A 19,723-nucleotide genomic window follows, 5' to 3' on the forward strand; every position below is an offset into this window, starting at 1 on the left:
TGGCAGTGTGTGCCCGGTGCTATGTCAGAGCTCAACAATAGGTTTTTAACAACATTTTTTTTAATCTGATTTCTGAATAAAATAATTGTATTGTTAAGGATTTTTTTTACTGATCAACGTTTTTCAAATCGAACAACACCGCGGCCAAAATCTACTTACAATATTATTAATTTATACAAGCGACGGCCGACCGGTCAGTATAAATGCTACACCTATATTTGTATTCATTTTAAACATATTTAGTTTATAAAATGTAAATTCACTGTGCAATCAAAGTTAGTACCAAGGAGTACGGTATTCGAATTAACTAGACCTTCAGGCTTCATTGGGGAATTTACCATGTACAATTGTCAATTAGCTGTTAGCATAATATTTATGTGTTAATATAGATAGTGCGTACAACACATCTATTCGCATAGTTAATTAATCTGATATAATAACCGGTATTGCCTATTGGTAATAAAAAAAAAATCACCAATTAAGTGTACACGAATAAGATAATATTATATTATTTCTGCGCATTTAATAACATCAATAATATTATAAGAATATAATATAGTAAATTTGTATATCTCTCGGCTTTCGAAACAATTATCGCGCTTATTAAAAATTTAACAATTAGTAATCAAATGTAAATTACTTAATCCAAAATCGCCTCTGGGTTTAATTTATAGTTTGTATATATGTATAGATATATTTTTTAGATTCGTGGGTGCACGTTAAAAAATAATTAGTCATGTTGTAAAAAATTAGTTACACCGAAAAAATTCATAACATAAACCTCTACAGATTTTTCCATACAATTTAAATCTCAATATTTTTTCAAACAAGCCTAATTTAAATGTGCGCTTTGGGTGGTCACTTATTGTGTTGGAACAATAGGTATTAAAGTATATTAAAGTATATTATCAGTTATTAAATACTATAGATTTAGTTCTATTAGAATCTATGGTTTATTATTGGTATTATCTTTATAAATGCACCTTTAAAATAAACTCTCAAATAAGCGCCCCCCCCCCCCCAGTATAGAAATAATATATTAGTCAGAGCACACATTTTGTCAGTTGTCAAGTAAATATAGGGAAAAAATCATCGCATACCTAAAGTATAACTCATAAGTGACTGTCACCATTAATCAGAATCGATATTTTTAGTGTCTAGTCAGTAGTCTGCTCTAAAATACTATGTAAAAGTCATAGCATATGACGTGTTTTAGTCTATGCGTTAGTTAATTTATATTTTTGTATGTATACAATAAGAAGATAAAACCAAACTCGGTGACTGAATACAATAATATAAATGTAGCGGTTCGAAAAAAAATTCAACTTTCCACCGACAACAATACTAAAAATATTCTAGTTGATTTAAACCAAAGTAAATATTAAGTACTAATATATGACTAATGCATAACTAAATGAACACTGTCGACAACAAGTCAGGCTAAAAAATTACAAACGCCTATATTGTTGTCACTGTAACTGACAACTGCTAATCAGCTCATTTGTTTTTATGAATTATTGACATTTTGTGGTTGTCAGACCGGTTTGTAAAAACTATATTTGTAGATATCCGAAGCTTTAAACTTTCCTATTTTCACTCAAATCTGTTTATACTGAAGTAATTTTAAGTAGGTTGACTGGCAAGGTAGGTGTACAATAAGGTATTTAACCTAACCTACACCTAAGACTTTGTAAAGATTTGAATTCAAGATATTCAATATTCGTTGGGTTTTTCAAAACGGTAGCCCAACGAGTGGCCATTAAAATATAATATTGACCTCCGACAATAACACTATAAAAATGGTTACACATATATTTATACCTATTATACCGATTCTTCTTTACCCGTCTTGAGATAATGATAGACTTTTATCTACCTCTATTCAAACACCGTGACGGCTATAATATTATAGTCATGATTTAAATACACTAGGTTACTGCGTTTTGTGTGTTAGGTACATCATAGATGGATCACTTTGTATCAGTTAGTTCGGACGTTCCCCGCTAAAAGCAACACTATACAGGCGATCCTACCGGGGGGCATTGGCCAGCAGCTGCTGCTATTGCAATATAATGGTATGTTACTATTATTACACCACATACAAAATGATATGTATGTGTATAAAAATATTTTATTGTATTTCATTTATATATTATACATTTTTTACAGAACAATATCAATTTTTTTTTCAAGTTCGAGGTTTTTCAGTAGGTAATGTCAGTAATAATAATAATTGTTCAGACTTCGGTTGGGTTGCAACAGTTCAATCCAACAAAATGTAATATTATATTTTATGGAGGGGACCAAACGTGCATTAGGCATACCTACCGTTACCAATTCTCTGACTCCACTACCGCTTTCACATCCACAGTCCAAGACCCTTTGTTTTCATTGATAAATCATTCAGTCGTTATCAGGGTCACATAACACAATATTATTCAGTATTATTCCCCTACGTTGTTGTTGTAGTATGTAGGTACGTTTATTAATATAATAATTAAATAATAATTATTCGTTTTACCAATATATTACTGTAGTGTTCGTTCTTTTATATTTAAATTAATTACCAATATTGTGTCAAAGTGATAATCCAACGTGACCAACCGTGTTTTAACAACAACAAAAATATGCGTGAGCGACGATTTTTTACTATAAGGTTTTGTACAACATAATACTTATGTTAGACTTATGTCTAGTAATTTGTTTTCGGTCGTATAATTTTCTTCGAGTTTATTATACAATATGTGACTAAAACGCTGATTGCAGTGTTGCAATCATTGTTGGGTCTGTTCGCTGTTTGCATACATTTACACAATTAGGCAAATTATTATCTTCAAAGGTGAAAGTTGTCGGTACGACCAGTGAAATTGTAATAATTACTTTCTAAGTTGCTGGTACTGCCAAAAACTCTTTTAGTTTTCATACATAATATGATTATACTTTTTGTGTGTCTTGGGGTCGCAATAGATACTGATAGTGTTCGATTCATACGATGGCAAAGAAACAAAATTAAAATACAGTTGAAGTCTGTTGTAGTAAATTTCAATGGTAACATAAGTTTCAGAACTACAATATTAGGTGTATATTTTTATTAGTGGTCGATGAGTTTACTTAGAACTAGGTTATTGCTGGGACTTGTGTTTATTCGTATTAGTAAGATCTATTATCCTACGATTATGTGATTTGTACAGTACGCATGGAAAAAAACAACCCTGCTAATTAAATTTTAAATTATATTTTTGAAACCATTTAAAGTATTTGTCAAATTATTTTCTCTATTCTATTTTATTAATTGCACACAATATTTATTTGTAAATTTAAAATTGTTAAGTGTACACTGGGCTTTATTAATTTAATAGGTTTTTTTTCTCAAATTTAATTAAACATTTATTGTATTTATAAGTGTATAATAGTAATATGTTAGCTATAGGTAATCTAATGGATTCAGTAATCGGCTTGATCAATTTTATTATTATTAATTGATTTATTTATTAATTAATTTAGATTTGTACGCGACGACAATTTGATAACACTTTGTGATGAACACATTATCTGAAACAGACATTATCGATGAATCTCCTAATGTTCCTAAAAACACCCAAATGGCGAATGATAACGAGTTAATTTTATCGCCGAAAAAACATCTGGTTTGTTTCGCGACTGTCAGAGGGGATTGTATTGTATCGAAAAACGGTGCTTCGTACGCTGGAATTAAAGAGTGCTTGTTTAGTGAACGAATGGTTGAAAACAAAGAAGAGCCAACCATAAATCAAACTATTGAATCTCCAGTTCCTGATTCTGATATCGACAGTGGAATGGAATCGTCAGCGTCTAGCTGGGATAGGTCAGTCAACGAAGTAAAAGAACATGCATTTGCTAGGCTCGAAGAAGAGTTGCGAAAAGCAAACGAAACACTTAAACTAAGAGATGAAGAGGTGTCGCGTTTAAACAGAATACGATCAGATGTTGAATCCGAACTGCAAGAGTTAACAGCTAGTTTGTTTCAAGTAAATATTATCTTCTTTATAATAAATCTTATCCAGTCAAATTAATTATTTTACAACTTATTTATATATTTTAAATAATTATATTTAATTATAACCTTAGGAAGCTCACAGTATGGTTAAAGAGGCAAACTTGCGACAAGCAGCCGCTACAAGAGCTTTAAAAGAGTCTTCGATGAAAGTGGATGTATTGTCTGCTGAAGTAGCAGCTTTAAAGACACTGGTCTTAACATCTACACCGAGTCATCCTAATTTATCTAGAGAGGACAGCGTCTCATTACCAGGTTAATTTCTTAACTACACCTTTTTTCTTTTTAATTGATAAAAGCATTTGCTAAAAATGTTAAAACTAAAAATCTAGAAACTACATGATACATTTTAGTTTAAAACTTGTTAAGAATAAATTGTCATCTAAGTAATTCTTTTTTTTTTATTATTACCTACCTAAATTATTTAATTTTGAATTATTTGTGATTTGAAAGATTCACTTTCGAAAAACAAATATTTGTAATTAATCAATTAATTTTTTTTGGTATATTAATACACAGTTGTCCTTTGTTATCGTTATATTCACTTGAATGTTTCAATTGAAACTCCTAATCGAAAAGTTCTATACAAGTCTGTGTTAGATTTGTATTTTAAATCTAAAAATATGTAAAAAGTGGTTGTTAAATACATAAAAAAAAAAAATTTCATACACAATTAAATGCTGTTATGCAAAATATCTCAATTATTTCTCTTTGTTTTTGATATTTTTAATAATTGAAATATATTCTGTATTTTCCATTTTGAGGGATGATCGCTTTTTGCGCTGTTCAGCTATAGTCAAATTTTATCACTGACTGTTCATTTAATTAAACATCCTGGTTATAATAATTTGCATGCATTCGTAATCAAAAACACTTTCATCGAGCATTTCCACAACGTTATTCTTGTTACAATATTAATTTTTGATATTGCATTTTCAATTGGTGTAAAAGAAAAATACCAATCAGTAAATAAAGCAAACAGCACAGAACAATTTAACACAATGCTGGTCCTCTATAAGTCTATTTGACTTTGTAGATATATTTAGACTAATTCAATATCGTCTTATCTGTATCGTAGTTAATTTGAATTGGTCTAGCAAGGACTTATCGGAGTGGCTGTCACTAGAGTACTATAGATGTTGTACACACTCTTAGATTAAATTTAGAAAGCTCTCGACACAGTAAACTCGTATTATATTTATATTACTAATATGTAATTTCAATTTTTAGGTGGGTTAAGCGGTGTTGGTTTATTCTACCGAAAACATAAGAGATCTCCTTCGCATAATAGTTTGAAGTATGGACGAGAAAACTCACCACCCGATTCTCCCTTGAAACAAAAACCTAACCAGTCGGCTACAGACAGTGAAAACTCGAATACAGTTGAATGCGGCGAAGTAAATAGAGAATTTGTTTTGCTCAGGAACACATTGTGTATTAATTTGATTTAATACAATCCACCACAGGTTGATCCAAATGTACATCGAGAATTTGTTTTATGGATGAAATCGCCAACCTTGGATAAATCGGATGCTTTCATCAGTAGAATATACAGAGAGGATATTGATCAGTGTTTAGAGTTTAATAACTCCACATTAGCCATGGACGTGAGGCAGGCAATAGAAACTGGCAATCTTTTCATTGAATCTATGGACAAAAGCAAAGCCCATTTTCCCAAGTATGTAACACATTATAATGTTCTCTGTATTACGTATCAGAATCGGGAGAGTGAAAAAAAAAACGTGTAATAAATCATTTTATATTTTAGAAAATGTGCCCTGATGGAATTACCATTACAGTGTTTGTATAGAATGAATTTGGGAGGAGCAAACGGCGATTGGTACTGTATATCCAAAATTTGCCGAAATAAAGTAAGTTTACGATAAAATATAAATTTCTCAATTCATACAAAAAAAAAATATATTTTCTAATGAATAAACAAACAAATTGCAGACTTATTAACGTAAATTTTGCTGTGTACAATGAAACATTACCACTGATTTGAATATATGAACAAATTATGTTCTAGCAGGAAAGCTGCCATCTTGTTTCCTAACTTCATATTTTTCTAGGATAACTCGACGTATGTAGCCAAAAAAAAAAAAGTGGTTTCTACTTTTCATCAGATTTCCTTAACTATCTGATTTAATGGTTATAATGTTTATTATTTGATCCAAATTTTCACAAAGAGTTTTTTTTAAGTTAATTATTATTCTATAGATCGGAAACAAAATTGTAGTTTATATAGATTAGTGGCACGTTTTTCTTACGAGCAAACTACACACGATGTGCATTCAATAAATTCACTTTAGTGCACATTACTTTATTTTTTATATTTTTGTATGTTATTAATTTTAATAATAATAATGGTTCTTTATTTAGATAACTGCTGTATGCGATTTCCTCAACTACCTCAAGTATATTCAGAGGGGACTAGTTAAAAGTCCAGGTTAGTACAAAATAAAGTAATAATTTATTTATTATTTCAATAGTTTATGTAATAGGAAAATACTTAAACTTTTAAAACATATTATTGGTTTGAGTAAAATTTAGTTTAAAAAAACAAAAATAAATTCTTAATAAAAATAATATAAAAACTATCAAAAATCAATATTGAACCATTACATAGAAGAAAAATAATGTGTGTATGATAAGGTAATTTATTTTTTTAGGTATTCCTCAATAAAAAAAACAAAATTGTGAATACGGTAACATACCCATGTGTAATTCATTACATTTTTTTGAGTGGTTTATAGTCTACTTAACAATTCCACCGGTATTCTGGAAACTTTATAATACTGTAAAAGAAACTAACAAAAAAAATAATGTGCCTCTTATGTTAAATATTTCATTCTGTGCATCATATCTTGTGATTTATCAACTAAAATCGCATAATTAAATAACAACAAGTATTAAATTAATTTAACACATCAATAGTACATTTTACATTTATAAATGTGTTTGGGATTTTGTTTTTGTTTTTCTTATGTTCTGTTTCGGTTTTCCTTAATACAATTATTAAGCGAAAGGTGTAAACATTTTTTTTTTTAATTTTTGACCTTATAACGTAATTTATGGATACGATATTTGATTTTTAAAGACACTAATCAAAGAATTTGGTCCAGTGGTTTTCACGATATTCTGGGTCCAGTCACGAAAAATAAAAACTGAAGTTCTAAATTAACATTAGTAGTATAAGACTATAGACATTGGCTAGTAGAAAAGTAGGGGTGAAATGTATAAATGCAAGTTGTGCTGCTTGATAACCATCGGCAAGGCTAGAAGTACCACCAAGTACATAAAAAAAAGGAGAGTGGGCATGTTGAGTGTATTATTTTGAACTCAAAGAGTTAAAAGTATTTTAATTATTCAAAATATTTGAAATATCAAAAGTAAAGAACTTACTTACCAAATTTCAAACGCCTCAAATCACTATTTCGAATCTAAATACAATTAAGTGAATTTACTCGTTTGTTGGTCGAACTGACTGAGCTACTGTATAGCATAAATATCAGTGAAATTGTATTTATAACTGCAATAATAATTGATGTGTCACAGTTAATTTTTCAATAACTAATGTTGTTGTTTTTTCCCTAGAAAACGATATGTACTGGGAAATCATTAAGCTACGAAAACAAATGATGATGGCCAAATTAGGATTGGCCTTGTAACCGTAAGCTAAGTTTTCTAAAGTACTTTATGTCAAACCAAAGTCTTAATAAATTGTACGTTTTATCTAAGATTATGTCTTTCAATCCTATGTGATTATTTCAATTTTCAAGTGTGATTAATTTGTGTTTAAAACTATTTTGTGCTAACTATATTATGAAAAGTATTAATTCTTTAAACTCAAGTTCAAATTTGACTGTAATCATTATTGTGTATATTACATTAATGTTATAGACAAATATAATAAGGAAAAACGGCTGTCAATGTACGGCGCCCACCTATCTAAAAATAAATGCAGCTATGTGTAATATGGAATTTAACTTTAGGTTTATGTTACTTACTTAAAATTGATCTTGCCAAATGGAAAATGATTATATTTCGCTCTTAAGAGTGTTTAAATAAATATTTATGAACAAATCCAATGAATATGTTCTATATACTATTGTATATTATAAATATTTTATTAAAAATACAATTACCTATATTATATTAAATTTTAAATATGATCTGTTGTGATGTTTTCTAAATTTTATTTATGTTTTAAGAGTATATTTTTACGTGACTCTATTATTGTATACTATGACCAATTGAAATTTTTATAACGAAAATAATAATTTATAATTGTTTTTAAGATGTTCAATCTAACTTTTTGATTGTTTGAAATTACATACTTCCAAAAAAAAGTTGTCTACAGTTAAATTTAATAATTAGTTACAAATCCGATAATGTATTGTAAAAAATATTATCGAAAATAAGTATAGCCTTCCATATCAATATTTGAGAATTATGTATACCAGAATATTTTTTTTTTTTTTTGTTCGATTACTATATTTACAATACAATGACTTATAACGATTTAGGTTTTATTTTTATTTGCATGTCTTCATGTGTATATATATATATATATATAAATATATACCTACCTACCTACCTATCTCATTTAAATAATAAATGACATAAAATATTATAGTAATAAATATTATTGATAACAAATGTACATTATACTTAATTTCTATTATTTTTTAAATAAATAAAAGTACCAGTAGAGTAGACGGTGCTCTATGCTATTAACAATCATACTTTTTTTATACTTAGCTAAAGACAAAAAAATAATATATTTCACTTAGTGTCGGTACAAACAGCATAGTAAACTTTAACACAAAACTGTCATGCCTTGTAGCTTTTCGCCTTGTACCTCTATAGACTCGTCTGGTTCGTTATTTGCAGACACCATGTTTGGTTCGTTTTGTTGGTTTTTGTTATTTGAATGGTTATTGTTCCTGAAAAACATATTATCTTTATATGACTTTTTGGTAGGTACATAGTTTAGAAATGTCAGAAACGCAATTCATAACGACAACCCAATTGATAAATGTTGTTAAGATTTTGTTTTTAAAGAAGAGTAAAAAATCGTTTGTAAATACTAGGTACCTTCTGCCAAACGCAAGTCTAATTAGATCTGAAAAAGGCGCATCCACGATCAAATACAACGCAGCAGCCATTAGATACGTTTTAAAAGTATCATATATCCAAGCATCAAACTGTATATTATAACAAATAAAATCCATCGGTTATTAAATTAAACACTACTGGACTTGATATGTTTCAAGTTATTACTACAATACAATTCGATGGTGCTCGGGAATACAATAATTTGTTGTTTTTAAAAGTTTACGGAAGAGAATTATCTTAATTATTATTTAAGTTTGAATTTTAATTTTTTAATAATACAAATTCCGAAGTTTAGATTTAGCCAGTTTTTCCGAACACCGTCGAATTATAATAATAATTGTATGAGAGTTTTGTAAGTATAACCAGGTCAAACCACATGTGGCTACCTAGGTTACCTAGGTAACCATATTGGTAGTAAACAAAATTGGGCTTTACACAAGCACCTAGTAGTACTTATAAAGTATGTAATGTAACACATTTTAACGAACAATAATTATTATCCGTCATCAATATTCTGTTGAGCATTTTCTTTACTACTTATTTGAATATATATTTCACGCCTTACTAATGATTTAGCCGACCCGTGGACGGGTAATCTCTGCGAGGCAGACGATATCATCATGACCGCGAGGTTGACCATGAATACATGGTATGAAAGTTTGCCCAATATCACCATGAAACGGTTGCTCAACACCTTCGTCAGAGGACCTGATGATGAAGAAAATTGGTCGCATTATATCCGCTTTCGGCGTTTTCAAGCGAGTATAATAATTAACAATAATATTATTATTACCGTAACCGGTGGTATAATAGCAAATGGATACCCAGACTGCGATCAGAGTCCAAGAACAATGGTTGAATGACGCGTACAAAGCGTGTTCCACAGCATTGTACGGCCTATGCCGTTGGTAGAAAATAGCTCCGGAGAATTGTACCCACAAGCTGAACGCCGTGACAACAAATGTTCCAATATAAACTACGGCCTGATTGAATAAACAAATTATTAATCGACGCAAACCGCCTGTAGTAATTTGTTTGCATGTGTTCTAACCACCTACCACAGGTAATTTGATTTTTTTTGCCCTCAACTTCTCCACGAGAAAAGAAACGGTCAAACCGACTAAATAGGGTACGGCTCTCAAGTAGCTGGCCCTGTAGGCTTCGTCAAATGTCCTATAACTTCTGGGATTCTCGAGAAATCTTAACCGAGAAATATTATTTTTTTCATTATATTAACCTGTAAACTTATTTTGGGTTTAGTGGTACACCCCCCCCCCACCGAGCTGGTTCGAAAAGGATTGAAAATAGGTCACCAAAATATATTTCAGGCCTTGAATATTATTTTAACGTCTTTCAAATGACGTGACGTGATGACACGTGAGTGATGGTGACGCACAATATACCATAGTTGCCGCCTTGCGTGTGGGGAACGGGCGCCATGAGTTTAGGGAAACGTTATCATCTGACAGACCAAGGCCGAGAAACGTGTGTCGCTTGCTGCCATATATATAACTGTGGAAGATGAGGGTAACCTTAGGGTTATATAAGACGCAAGCTCTTGTTATCCTTTTCGATATTTTCTATTACCCGTTCCTAAAGAGAATATACCGGGCGGCGACCGGTATACGTCTGGCGGCGCGCATCTCCCGTAAAAGTCTTGTTGCCCCTGGACTCGTTGGAACTACAATGTAATAATGTCGCTGTGTCTGTGACCGTGGCATTCGAAGCCGCAATAGCGACTTTGATTTGTAGTTCAAATCCTCTGGTCGGGTTAAAGGCTGCATCGTGTGGTCTTCGCCACATAGTGTTTTCACCGGACTCCAATCTAACGTAAGTATTACATTATTTATCGAGTGGTTCGCTTGAATATTCGCGACTAGGAGGAAGGCTCTACAGGACAGGTAAAATGAATGTGAACTGTTATTGTAGAATGTTAGACGTGTCTCACAACCGTCTGGAAACGCTCAACTTGCATAGCGGCATGGCGGAGGTGAATTGCAATTATAACATGCTCAAGACACTGGTCGTCCCTGACACCGTACAGATTTTAAACTGTCGAAATAATCCATTAAAGTTGTGTGGGTTTTGCCATGCAAGTGTTCACTTACAAATTGAACACTGATATTGCAAAGGACCAACAAAAATGTAAGGTGTGCTTCGACAGGTGCACAAGGGCGAACGGTGGCAAATTTTCCACTTGCCCGGCGACTCATTACTACCATCCGCAATGCGTGGCCAATTACACCCGGTCAACGTTGTTAAGATCTCGGTGGCCGTCTCCATCACCAGGAAACGACCCCTCAAATCCAATTGTTCTATAATTGACACACACGTGATCGCATTTTCAATGTTATTATTATTATACACATTTTTGTGGTTCTTAATATATTTGTGTTTTGTTTTTCCAAAAATTGACCTTGTTGATGACCTGGCTGATAATACTCGTCTCACCATCCCTCCCGTGACATCACGCCACGTCACGTGACGGGGCATGCCCCACTTACTCACTCTTTCGAAATACCTATCATGGTTCTATATAATATTGACGTACATAACAACGATTTATAACTGTGAATATAATCAATGTCGGATGTCAGTTTATTGGGACCTGAATAAAAACAAAATAAATATATTTTGCTCATATAATTTTAACTCGAAATAATAAGATACTAATAAATCTAAAAAATATGAAAAATCTATTTTTATAAAAATCCCTACTATTTTAATCCGAAATAAAAATCTAGTATTCCAACTAATAGTTATTAATTTGCTAAAAGTTCTTTACAGGAATTATTCAAACAACTATTTGACATTTGTCTATGACATAAATTACCATGGTCCATGGAATGCAAAAATTACATTGAAATCTCGAAGGAAAATCTTACAAATTAAGGGTGAATTTACTTATGTATTTTGATCGATTTAGAACTATTAGTTGAATTTTTACTTCAAATAATTATAATAAAAATTACTCTAAAAATAGTTTTTTCATATTTTTGGAATTTTTTAATAGGTAATTAGTATACTCTGTTATATTAATATCCAGTAATACGATATCCAACAAAATGTTGACTGTATTCACTGTTTTTATTTTTTTTCTATGGCTTATACAGTTATGTGGTAGGTAGGTTTCGTGTCACCATAAAAACCAAGACCTGACATTTTTGGTGATCTATTTTTTATTCGTTTTGAACCGGCTTAGGGTAGTGTACCGAATTATATTCCTCTAAATCCAAAATAAGGACCACTCTAGCCTACAAAGCACTATAATTTAATATTATGTAATAAAACAATAATAACAAACATTACACTTTTACAACACATAACTTGCTGTCGGTAGGTACAAAGAAAAAACAATATTGATAACTTACGGTATGAGTACTTTATACAGGCCGTCGAATTCATTGACTATGGTCATGTAAAATGGTACGAATAATGATAAAATCAAAAGAACCGTGAGCAATACAACGCCTAATTTGGGTCTCTTCATATAGATCAATATGACTATAACGCCAACGACAAAGAACTGGAAGTCGCACGAAACGTACCAGCTTATGATGAGACACTGTAACAATTGTAAGTATACAATTAAGTAAGTTTGCATTTGCACATTTTCATTGCCTAATATTTCGTTATACAGTTTTCAAACATCATTTTAGAAACAATTTAAGTTTGAACTTGTCGCCTCTGGTGTGAGTTGGGGACTTCTGTATGCAATATACATAGTAGTAGATTTAGATAGATATAAGTACTTGATTTTTGACGTCAATGTAATTGTTAATGAACACCAAGTTTGTCCACCAGTAATTTTGACAATTGTGTACTTCATCCCACGTTTTTGAAGGCCAAAAGGGACCGTTGCCCAGATGAGGTAACACGTGACCAGTAAATGCCATCATCAAACCATACGAAGGTACCAGTCTGAAATGCAAAACGGCATATTATTTGACTCCAAGAGTTCAAGAGTAAGTTTTAATAGGAACACTTCTTACTTGGCAAATCGGTACGCTAACGGCAAAGTTAACTTCAGCCACCACGGTCCTGGTTTTTGAAATGTTGACTTAAGTAGTACGTACGTTAAAAACCCGGTCATATAGAAAAATGGATCGACTAAGTTCATGCTAGTCAACACAATAGAGGGACCGTCGACATAAAGCTAAATGGGAATAGATATTAGTAATATCAATAATAATAATAATAGATATGGGATAGATGCTATTGGGAATATATGTTATTTCGGTATCATTAAAGTTTTAAAGTCTAAGTATTTGTCTAGAAAGTCAAAGGTGGCCATTGACCAAAAGAGATAGTCGAAAACACGTTTGACGTTTGAAAGAAAAGTATTAGAATATATATACGGACCAAACTTAAAACCGGAGATACTAATGTATTATGAAAGAGTAATGAGACTAAATAATAAGCCTCGTCTGTTGTACTTCTATTCTCTTTTATTAGGACAAAACGGTTAGATTGGTATTTGGAGAGCGGATGGACATCGAACTACAAATGTACTTGTAAAAAAATTAAATATAATAAAGACCCCTTGAATGTCTTGACATAGCTACCAAAGATTTAACAATGACCAGACTGCGTATCAAGGCGATATGGATAGAGAAATCTAGTGATGGCTTCTGAATGTCCTGAACGGACTCTTGAGCTGATAAGATAGAAGAGAAAAAGAAGATTTATCGACTAAATAATCACAGTGGACCTTTATAGTTATAGAAGTTATAATTATAGAAAGGTGTAAAACTAAAGAATATTAACAATAAATAAGCAATTTACTCTTGGTATTAAGTCTTGTTACTGTAGACTTTTTGAGTAAATAAAAAACTTATAATAGAATTAATATATAAATCTAATTATATAGATATATAAACATTTTTTTTTATATAAGCGGTTTAGCTTAAATATATATATATAGATTATAACGCTTACTCGTTCCATTGGCTCGGGATAGCTGACAGGGTTTCCTACAAAATACATAAACCGGTGTCCAAATAGTACGAATATCATCACCACCACTTTAAATCCATTAAAAATGTTCAATTCGTTATTTTTGTCGTACTTCAATATGTCTTTGGCGTTTTTAATAATGGAGAACGACTCGTAAATTTTATACTCTCCATCTATAAAAAGTCAGGCATTTTAGTATACAAATTAACAGCTATAGTTTAACATTACTGCTAAACAGTGTTGTATTTAAGGAAGAGGCTGAGGGAACTGAAATTTCAGAAAACATAAATTATTAATTACAGTGGAGTGTGTCAGAGTTTAGACCTCCCTAAATGAAATCATGGCTAAGCCACTGAGATTAAGTTAAGTTATAAATAATTATAATACTGCATCGATACTTTATTTTGGCACTCACACGCATAAGTGTAGCTAAATTGCCTATACTGAGCGCCGCATAGTAGTCCAAAATCAAAAATAGTTTACCAGTATTGTTTTGTACTTGCCCATTTAAAGTGTTGTTTAATCTATGCCTGTGCAATAGCAAAACTATTATCCCTTCGTCAGTGTGTGGGTACATGTTGAACCACATGTGATATTTCTAGCCAACAAACTAACGTAGGGTTAAATGGGTAAAAATACAATTTAAGAGGCCTCTTAATGTACAATAAAATAAGAAACCAAAGAAACGCTACTACCATAGTGTTACTGTAACACTATGATTGCTAACACATTCTGTCTGTGGTAAGATTATTAGAACTAAGGTGTTGACGAACTTCTTGAGATTCTACATATTGAAAATATAATATTTTTTAAGATATTGTTCACACTAATAATGAAGCATTGATTAGTATAAATTATTTATTTACCTGGTATAACTTTACTATGATTACCAACACGTTCTGTCTGTGATAAGATTATTGGAACTAGGGGTTCATTAACTTTTTGAGATTCTACATAATGAAAAAAAAATGTATTAATAGATATTGTTTGAAGTTTAGATAGTATACATTTATTATTTATCTAGTATAGTATCACTATGATTGTTATAATTATAATTAAGTACACTAACTAAATTTGCTTACCTTTACTGCTTTGTGTTTTAAACAAGATCACCAAATGATAGAACGTTGCAACGCAGCAAATAAATAAGAGGATAGCAATCACAGCCCTGTAAATAATAAATATACAATCAAATAAAATAGTCATCTTACAATGTTGACTAATAAAACTGGTTTTAAGTTTTTTCAAATCACTGGGGACTCCATCGACATTTTATTTTTATTAAAAATCTTATCTATATGATACCGAGTTAAAAAGTACTGCACAATGTGGAGTTTGAAAAAAAATAAAAGCAAGAGTTGTGGTAAAATATTAAAAATAAAGATTAATTATGCCAAAAATGTACTTCTGTATTTAAATAATATTCACTTTATCAGTTTTTTTTTCTCCTTTTTATATAACATTATAAAAATAGGATATCAAAAGAAAAACATTGTTATTTAATAATAAGTAATAACTAATAAGATAGTTTTTTGAAAGTAATAATCTGAGATTACCTTCAACTTCACTTATGTCCAAGACAAAAAAATTTTTTTTGATTTTTGTGACTTGAAAAGTGATCTTTGTGTACTTAAAAATTAGAGAATACTAATAAAATACAATTACTTGGCGTCTGGCGAAAACTAAATCCGACGTTTCAATGTAATAAAATCAAAAACCAGTTCATTTTTCTTAATAATACTGATAATTTATGGTAAACCTTCTAAGATAAAGTAGGGGTAATAAACCTGTTCTCTTTTAAACATTTGTTATGAGATAAAGTAGTAAAATTGTTGTTCTTTTCCCGCAAATATATCAAATAAAATATGTATTTCATGATTAATAGAGCAAAAGATAAAAAAAAGTTGTTTCAATAAGGAAATTGAAAAAATAACATAGGCCCTTCTATAAAGAGCTCAAAGACATGTCAAACAATAGAGTAAAAAATGAAAAATCATTTTTTTATAAATCAATCTCCGGAATGAAAAACTTTAAAAAAAAAGTTTTTAGCCAGAACCGCGGAGAAAATGTACAAAATATATATTAAACAATTATTAACTACTAGTATTATATATGTTTTTACCAAGTTATATAATATCCTCTAGTGTAAGGATATGAATCATTGCTGGTGGTACACATGATTGGATCGACTCGAACGATAGGATTCACTTGCTCTGGATTAAATACTTTGTTCAATTCCGTTTGTAAAGAATTTTGCAGATCAAGAGCTGAACAAGAAGCAGGTATGCAGATGCCAATTTTCAAAAGATTTCGTTGCACTTGATCCGAATAATCAACCCACTGTTAAGTATAAACATTCATTATAAGTTACATAATTAACCCAAGAAGTCAACCCGCAAGTAAGTGCATATTTGGTTTAATATATGCTGTATACCTATGTTTATTTTATAAGACATTATTTCACAAAATATAGTCTTTTATTGTGATTATTGCAGAATAAGAATAATAGTAATAATTTATTTAACATATACATATGTTTAATGGATATTTAATGATGGCCGATGTACTGAAACGACAATTGATTGTAAATATACTTATGAAGTATATTAATACCTTCCTAATTTGTATGCTCTAATTACCAAATTGCTCTGATTATTTTGTGAAAAACAAAATAATTAGGTAAGTTCACAGTACAAAATTTACCCCTAGTATTTGATGCCAAGCGTTATCCATATTTTCCGGATAATCTGGTCTTGTCAGTGTGTAATCTTTTTTTGTTGCTGTGTATAATCTTATATCAGCTAAGCAATATTGGCCTTGAACCGGTGTAGCGACATCAATGCATTCGTCGTAAATGCCCAATTGATAAATTTCTCCGGCCAGCAGACCACTTGGGTATCGATTCCAAGACTCGGCCACTACAAAATACCAATCATTTTTAATATCTTTGAGTACAAACAACAATTTAAAACTTTATTATACAATTTGTTATAAATCGAATATTGACAATATGGCATTGGTTTTACTGGAACGACGTTTAAAATGTATAACGCTAAATCATTCCACGTATTTAATGAACTTGACATGATTCCTAGTGTATAAGAAAATTAGATCTTCGACTACTTGTTTGTATAGCGTAGAAGGCTATTATTATATCTTGTTCTGGACAATTAAATGTACAAATAGGAATTGTTTATACGTTTGACAGTTGTAGTGTGTTGCCGATTAATATTGTCATCTAAACCTAACCTAACCGGTTTAGTAGAAGTGTAATAGTTAATAAGAGTTTTGACTTTTGATTGAATACAGACAAGTGCTCTGTTGCTTGGCCTTAACTTAGTTTTATTCTGATACAACATCAGCATCAGATTACATTTTTATGTTACATCACATATTCTGTACTATTTACAATTAACATTTTTTAAAAATTATTATTAGATACATATATGTTATTAAAATTTTAAATAAATATTTTTTGGGAATATTGATAATTTAACATTTCTAGGATAATATATTATAACTTGTACAACAACAATTTATTATTGTATTATAAAATTCAATAATATAATATAGGAAGAGACTGAATTTATAGTAGAAACATTCAGGTTTATTCTTCGAAAAAATAAATCCTACTATTAATTATTTATTTTATTGGCCTCAATTTAATAATTTTTTAGTCAATATTTCATCCAAGTACCCTCACAAGGATAACCGAATTCCTTCCCTTTATCTATTTTAAGTTATAAATAATTTCCAAGATCAAAATTACCAGGTAAAGAACTTATGTGTTCCTGTTTATAATACACACATATTATGGTGATTTTTTTAAGGTCCTACATCAAATTTTTTTCTTATTTACCACCTATATGTTCTAGAGCTTTGTCAACTCTCGAAACTTAAATGGTAACATATGTATTATATTTAAATGCATTTTTTAATCAAAGATAATTTGCCGAAAATGTTCACTGGCCGATGACCAGTTTTAGTTAAATAGTTTTTAAGTTTAAGAACAGGAGAAAGAGCGGAGTGCAGAGTTATTGTTTACTGTTAGCACATTACTCAATCGCACTCGTTGTACATTTTAAGTGCAAAACAAATTCTAATAACAATTTTTTTTTTTTAATTTTAACGAATAATATTCTAATAAATGGCATGTTGTATATAATATTATGTTATTGAAGCGCTTACTTCGGACGGCCCAATAAGTGTTGTTTCTTAGGTGTCTGACATATAGATCTGTCTGGACGCGACAAGCTGAGCTGTTGGTGGATTGCACGGTGAAGTTGGCAAATGCCTTGTAATACAAATCCGAAATCCGTGACGAGGGGAAAGCATAGTCGTCGTTCTTATCGGTAGTAGACTTTTGCCCGGAGACATCAATATCCTGAGCTCTTGAACGGGTAGACACAGACAGTGCCACAAGTATGGTTAAGTACACTAGCATCGAACAAGATATATCAAAGTTAGGTCTGAACACAAACGAGTAAACAGAAATAATGCAAAAATAGTACACACAGCGGTCACTCTATGCCGGTGGACGGTTGCATGATTTATACACACACATGCCTACCCCTCTTTGAAATAATAGAAGAATCCGGGTAAGCAATGTACATAAGAACTTTTAGACCTTGACGACATGTTTACAAATGCTATCAATCAATAGCTGTACCTGCTATTTTTTAATTGACGGTATAGGCCGCTTACAACGCAACGTTTTTACATATTATTTTGAGTTTTTATTCAAACTAAAAAAAAAACTGCGTTAAATGAAAAATGTATACAAAATATTTAGTTACAATGATTCGTTGTGTCTAAGGTAAAGCATCTTAAAAAAATCTAGTTTGAACAAGGAATTGTGCAAAAACCAATATATATTTTTAAATTATATTTAAATTCAGACTTACAGTGGTGCCAACTAAATGTTTGTCTTGCCCCCCCCCTCCATCCCTCTAAACATTATTACCAAATATGACAAATGAAATAAAACTAAGTAGTAATTTGTATAATATTTATAATCCAACCAGGATAATTTTTCATATAATAAGTAATGTAATAAGTATCAATTAGGTTTTGTACATGTTATCATATATAATAAAAATATGTTGGTTTTACAAATAATTAATATAACTCATATTTACAATACCTACTTGATATTTTACAACACTTTTGTTAGATCTGTACTAAAAGGTGCAAAACGTTTGATAATATTGTCTGGATCGACTGGAATATCACATTGACAAGACAATATCATAAGCGCTTCAAGCTTGTCTTCACACGTGGTACTTTGAAGCATTGTTTTCACTAATTTTAATTTAGAGGGCTTTCTCTGGAGAAGCATTTAAGTATATCTATAGAGTTAGTGCAATACAAAGTGCTGTGCAGAGAGAACAGGCAATGTATCTTTTAAACCGGTTTCATTGCACACTATACACCATGCGAATAGTACGTTCACTATTATGAATTAACTTTTAAATATTATCATCAGCGATTTATTTTTGTTTCCTATCCGGGTACAACTTGTAAAATATGCATGATTTTGTGTGTAATGTTTTTGGTAGTGCTAACAAACAGACAAATACTTGTATTTTTATACATATTATATAAATAATACGA

At 30.8% G+C, this 19,723-nt stretch overlaps 2 protein-coding genes across 7 annotated transcripts; one reads left to right on the forward strand and one right to left on the reverse strand.

The window, feature by feature from the left end:
- On the forward strand, nucleotides 1-8,393 carry LOC126838932 (guanine nucleotide exchange factor for Rab-3A-like). Of its 6 annotated transcripts, none has more exons than XM_050573724.1 (8): nucleotides 1-193; nucleotides 3,505-4,007; nucleotides 4,108-4,288; nucleotides 5,264-5,430; nucleotides 5,500-5,711; nucleotides 5,802-5,904; nucleotides 6,416-6,482; nucleotides 7,631-8,393. In XM_050573724.1, exons 2-8 carry the CDS (start codon nucleotides 3,540-3,542, stop codon nucleotides 7,702-7,704), a joined length of 1,272 nt encoding a protein of 423 aa, XP_050429681.1. In that variant the 5' UTR covers nucleotides 1-193; nucleotides 3,505-3,539; the 3' UTR covers nucleotides 7,705-8,393. The 6 variants fall into 6 exon arrangements, with proteins under 6 accessions (XP_050429681.1, XP_050429683.1, XP_050429682.1 ...); XM_050573726.1 differs by lacking the exon at nucleotides 1-193 and adding an exon at nucleotides 1,964-2,075; XM_050573725.1 differs by lacking the exon at nucleotides 1-193 and adding an exon at nucleotides 2,344-2,476.
- A 286-nt stretch (nucleotides 8,394-8,679) lies between these two features.
- On the reverse strand, nucleotides 8,680-18,631 carry LOC126838915 (nose resistant to fluoxetine protein 6-like). Its single transcript, XM_050573701.1, has 14 exons — nucleotides 18,299-18,631; nucleotides 16,814-17,028; nucleotides 16,233-16,450; nucleotides 15,193-15,278; nucleotides 14,977-15,060; nucleotides 14,093-14,283; nucleotides 13,147-13,310; nucleotides 12,907-13,075; nucleotides 12,526-12,719; nucleotides 10,213-10,354; nucleotides 9,948-10,137; nucleotides 9,720-9,862; nucleotides 9,134-9,243; nucleotides 8,680-8,982 (listed from the first exon to the last, which is right to left on the reverse strand). The coding sequence occupies exons 1-14, from the start codon at nucleotides 18,552-18,554 to the stop codon at nucleotides 8,856-8,858; spliced, it is 2,289 nt and encodes a 762-aa protein (XP_050429658.1). The 5' UTR covers nucleotides 18,555-18,631; the 3' UTR covers nucleotides 8,680-8,855.
- Nucleotides 18,632-19,723: the final 1,092 nt, after the last annotated feature.

This window comes from Adelges cooleyi, unplaced genomic scaffold (genome assembly GCF_023614345.1).
Source record: "Adelges cooleyi isolate 19-005CV unplaced genomic scaffold, UGA_ACOO_1.1 ACOO_flye_CR_arks_rails_tigmint_CR_PRNA_30, whole genome shotgun sequence".
NCBI classification, from domain to species: Eukaryota; Metazoa; Arthropoda; class Insecta; order Hemiptera; family Adelgidae; genus Adelges; species Adelges cooleyi.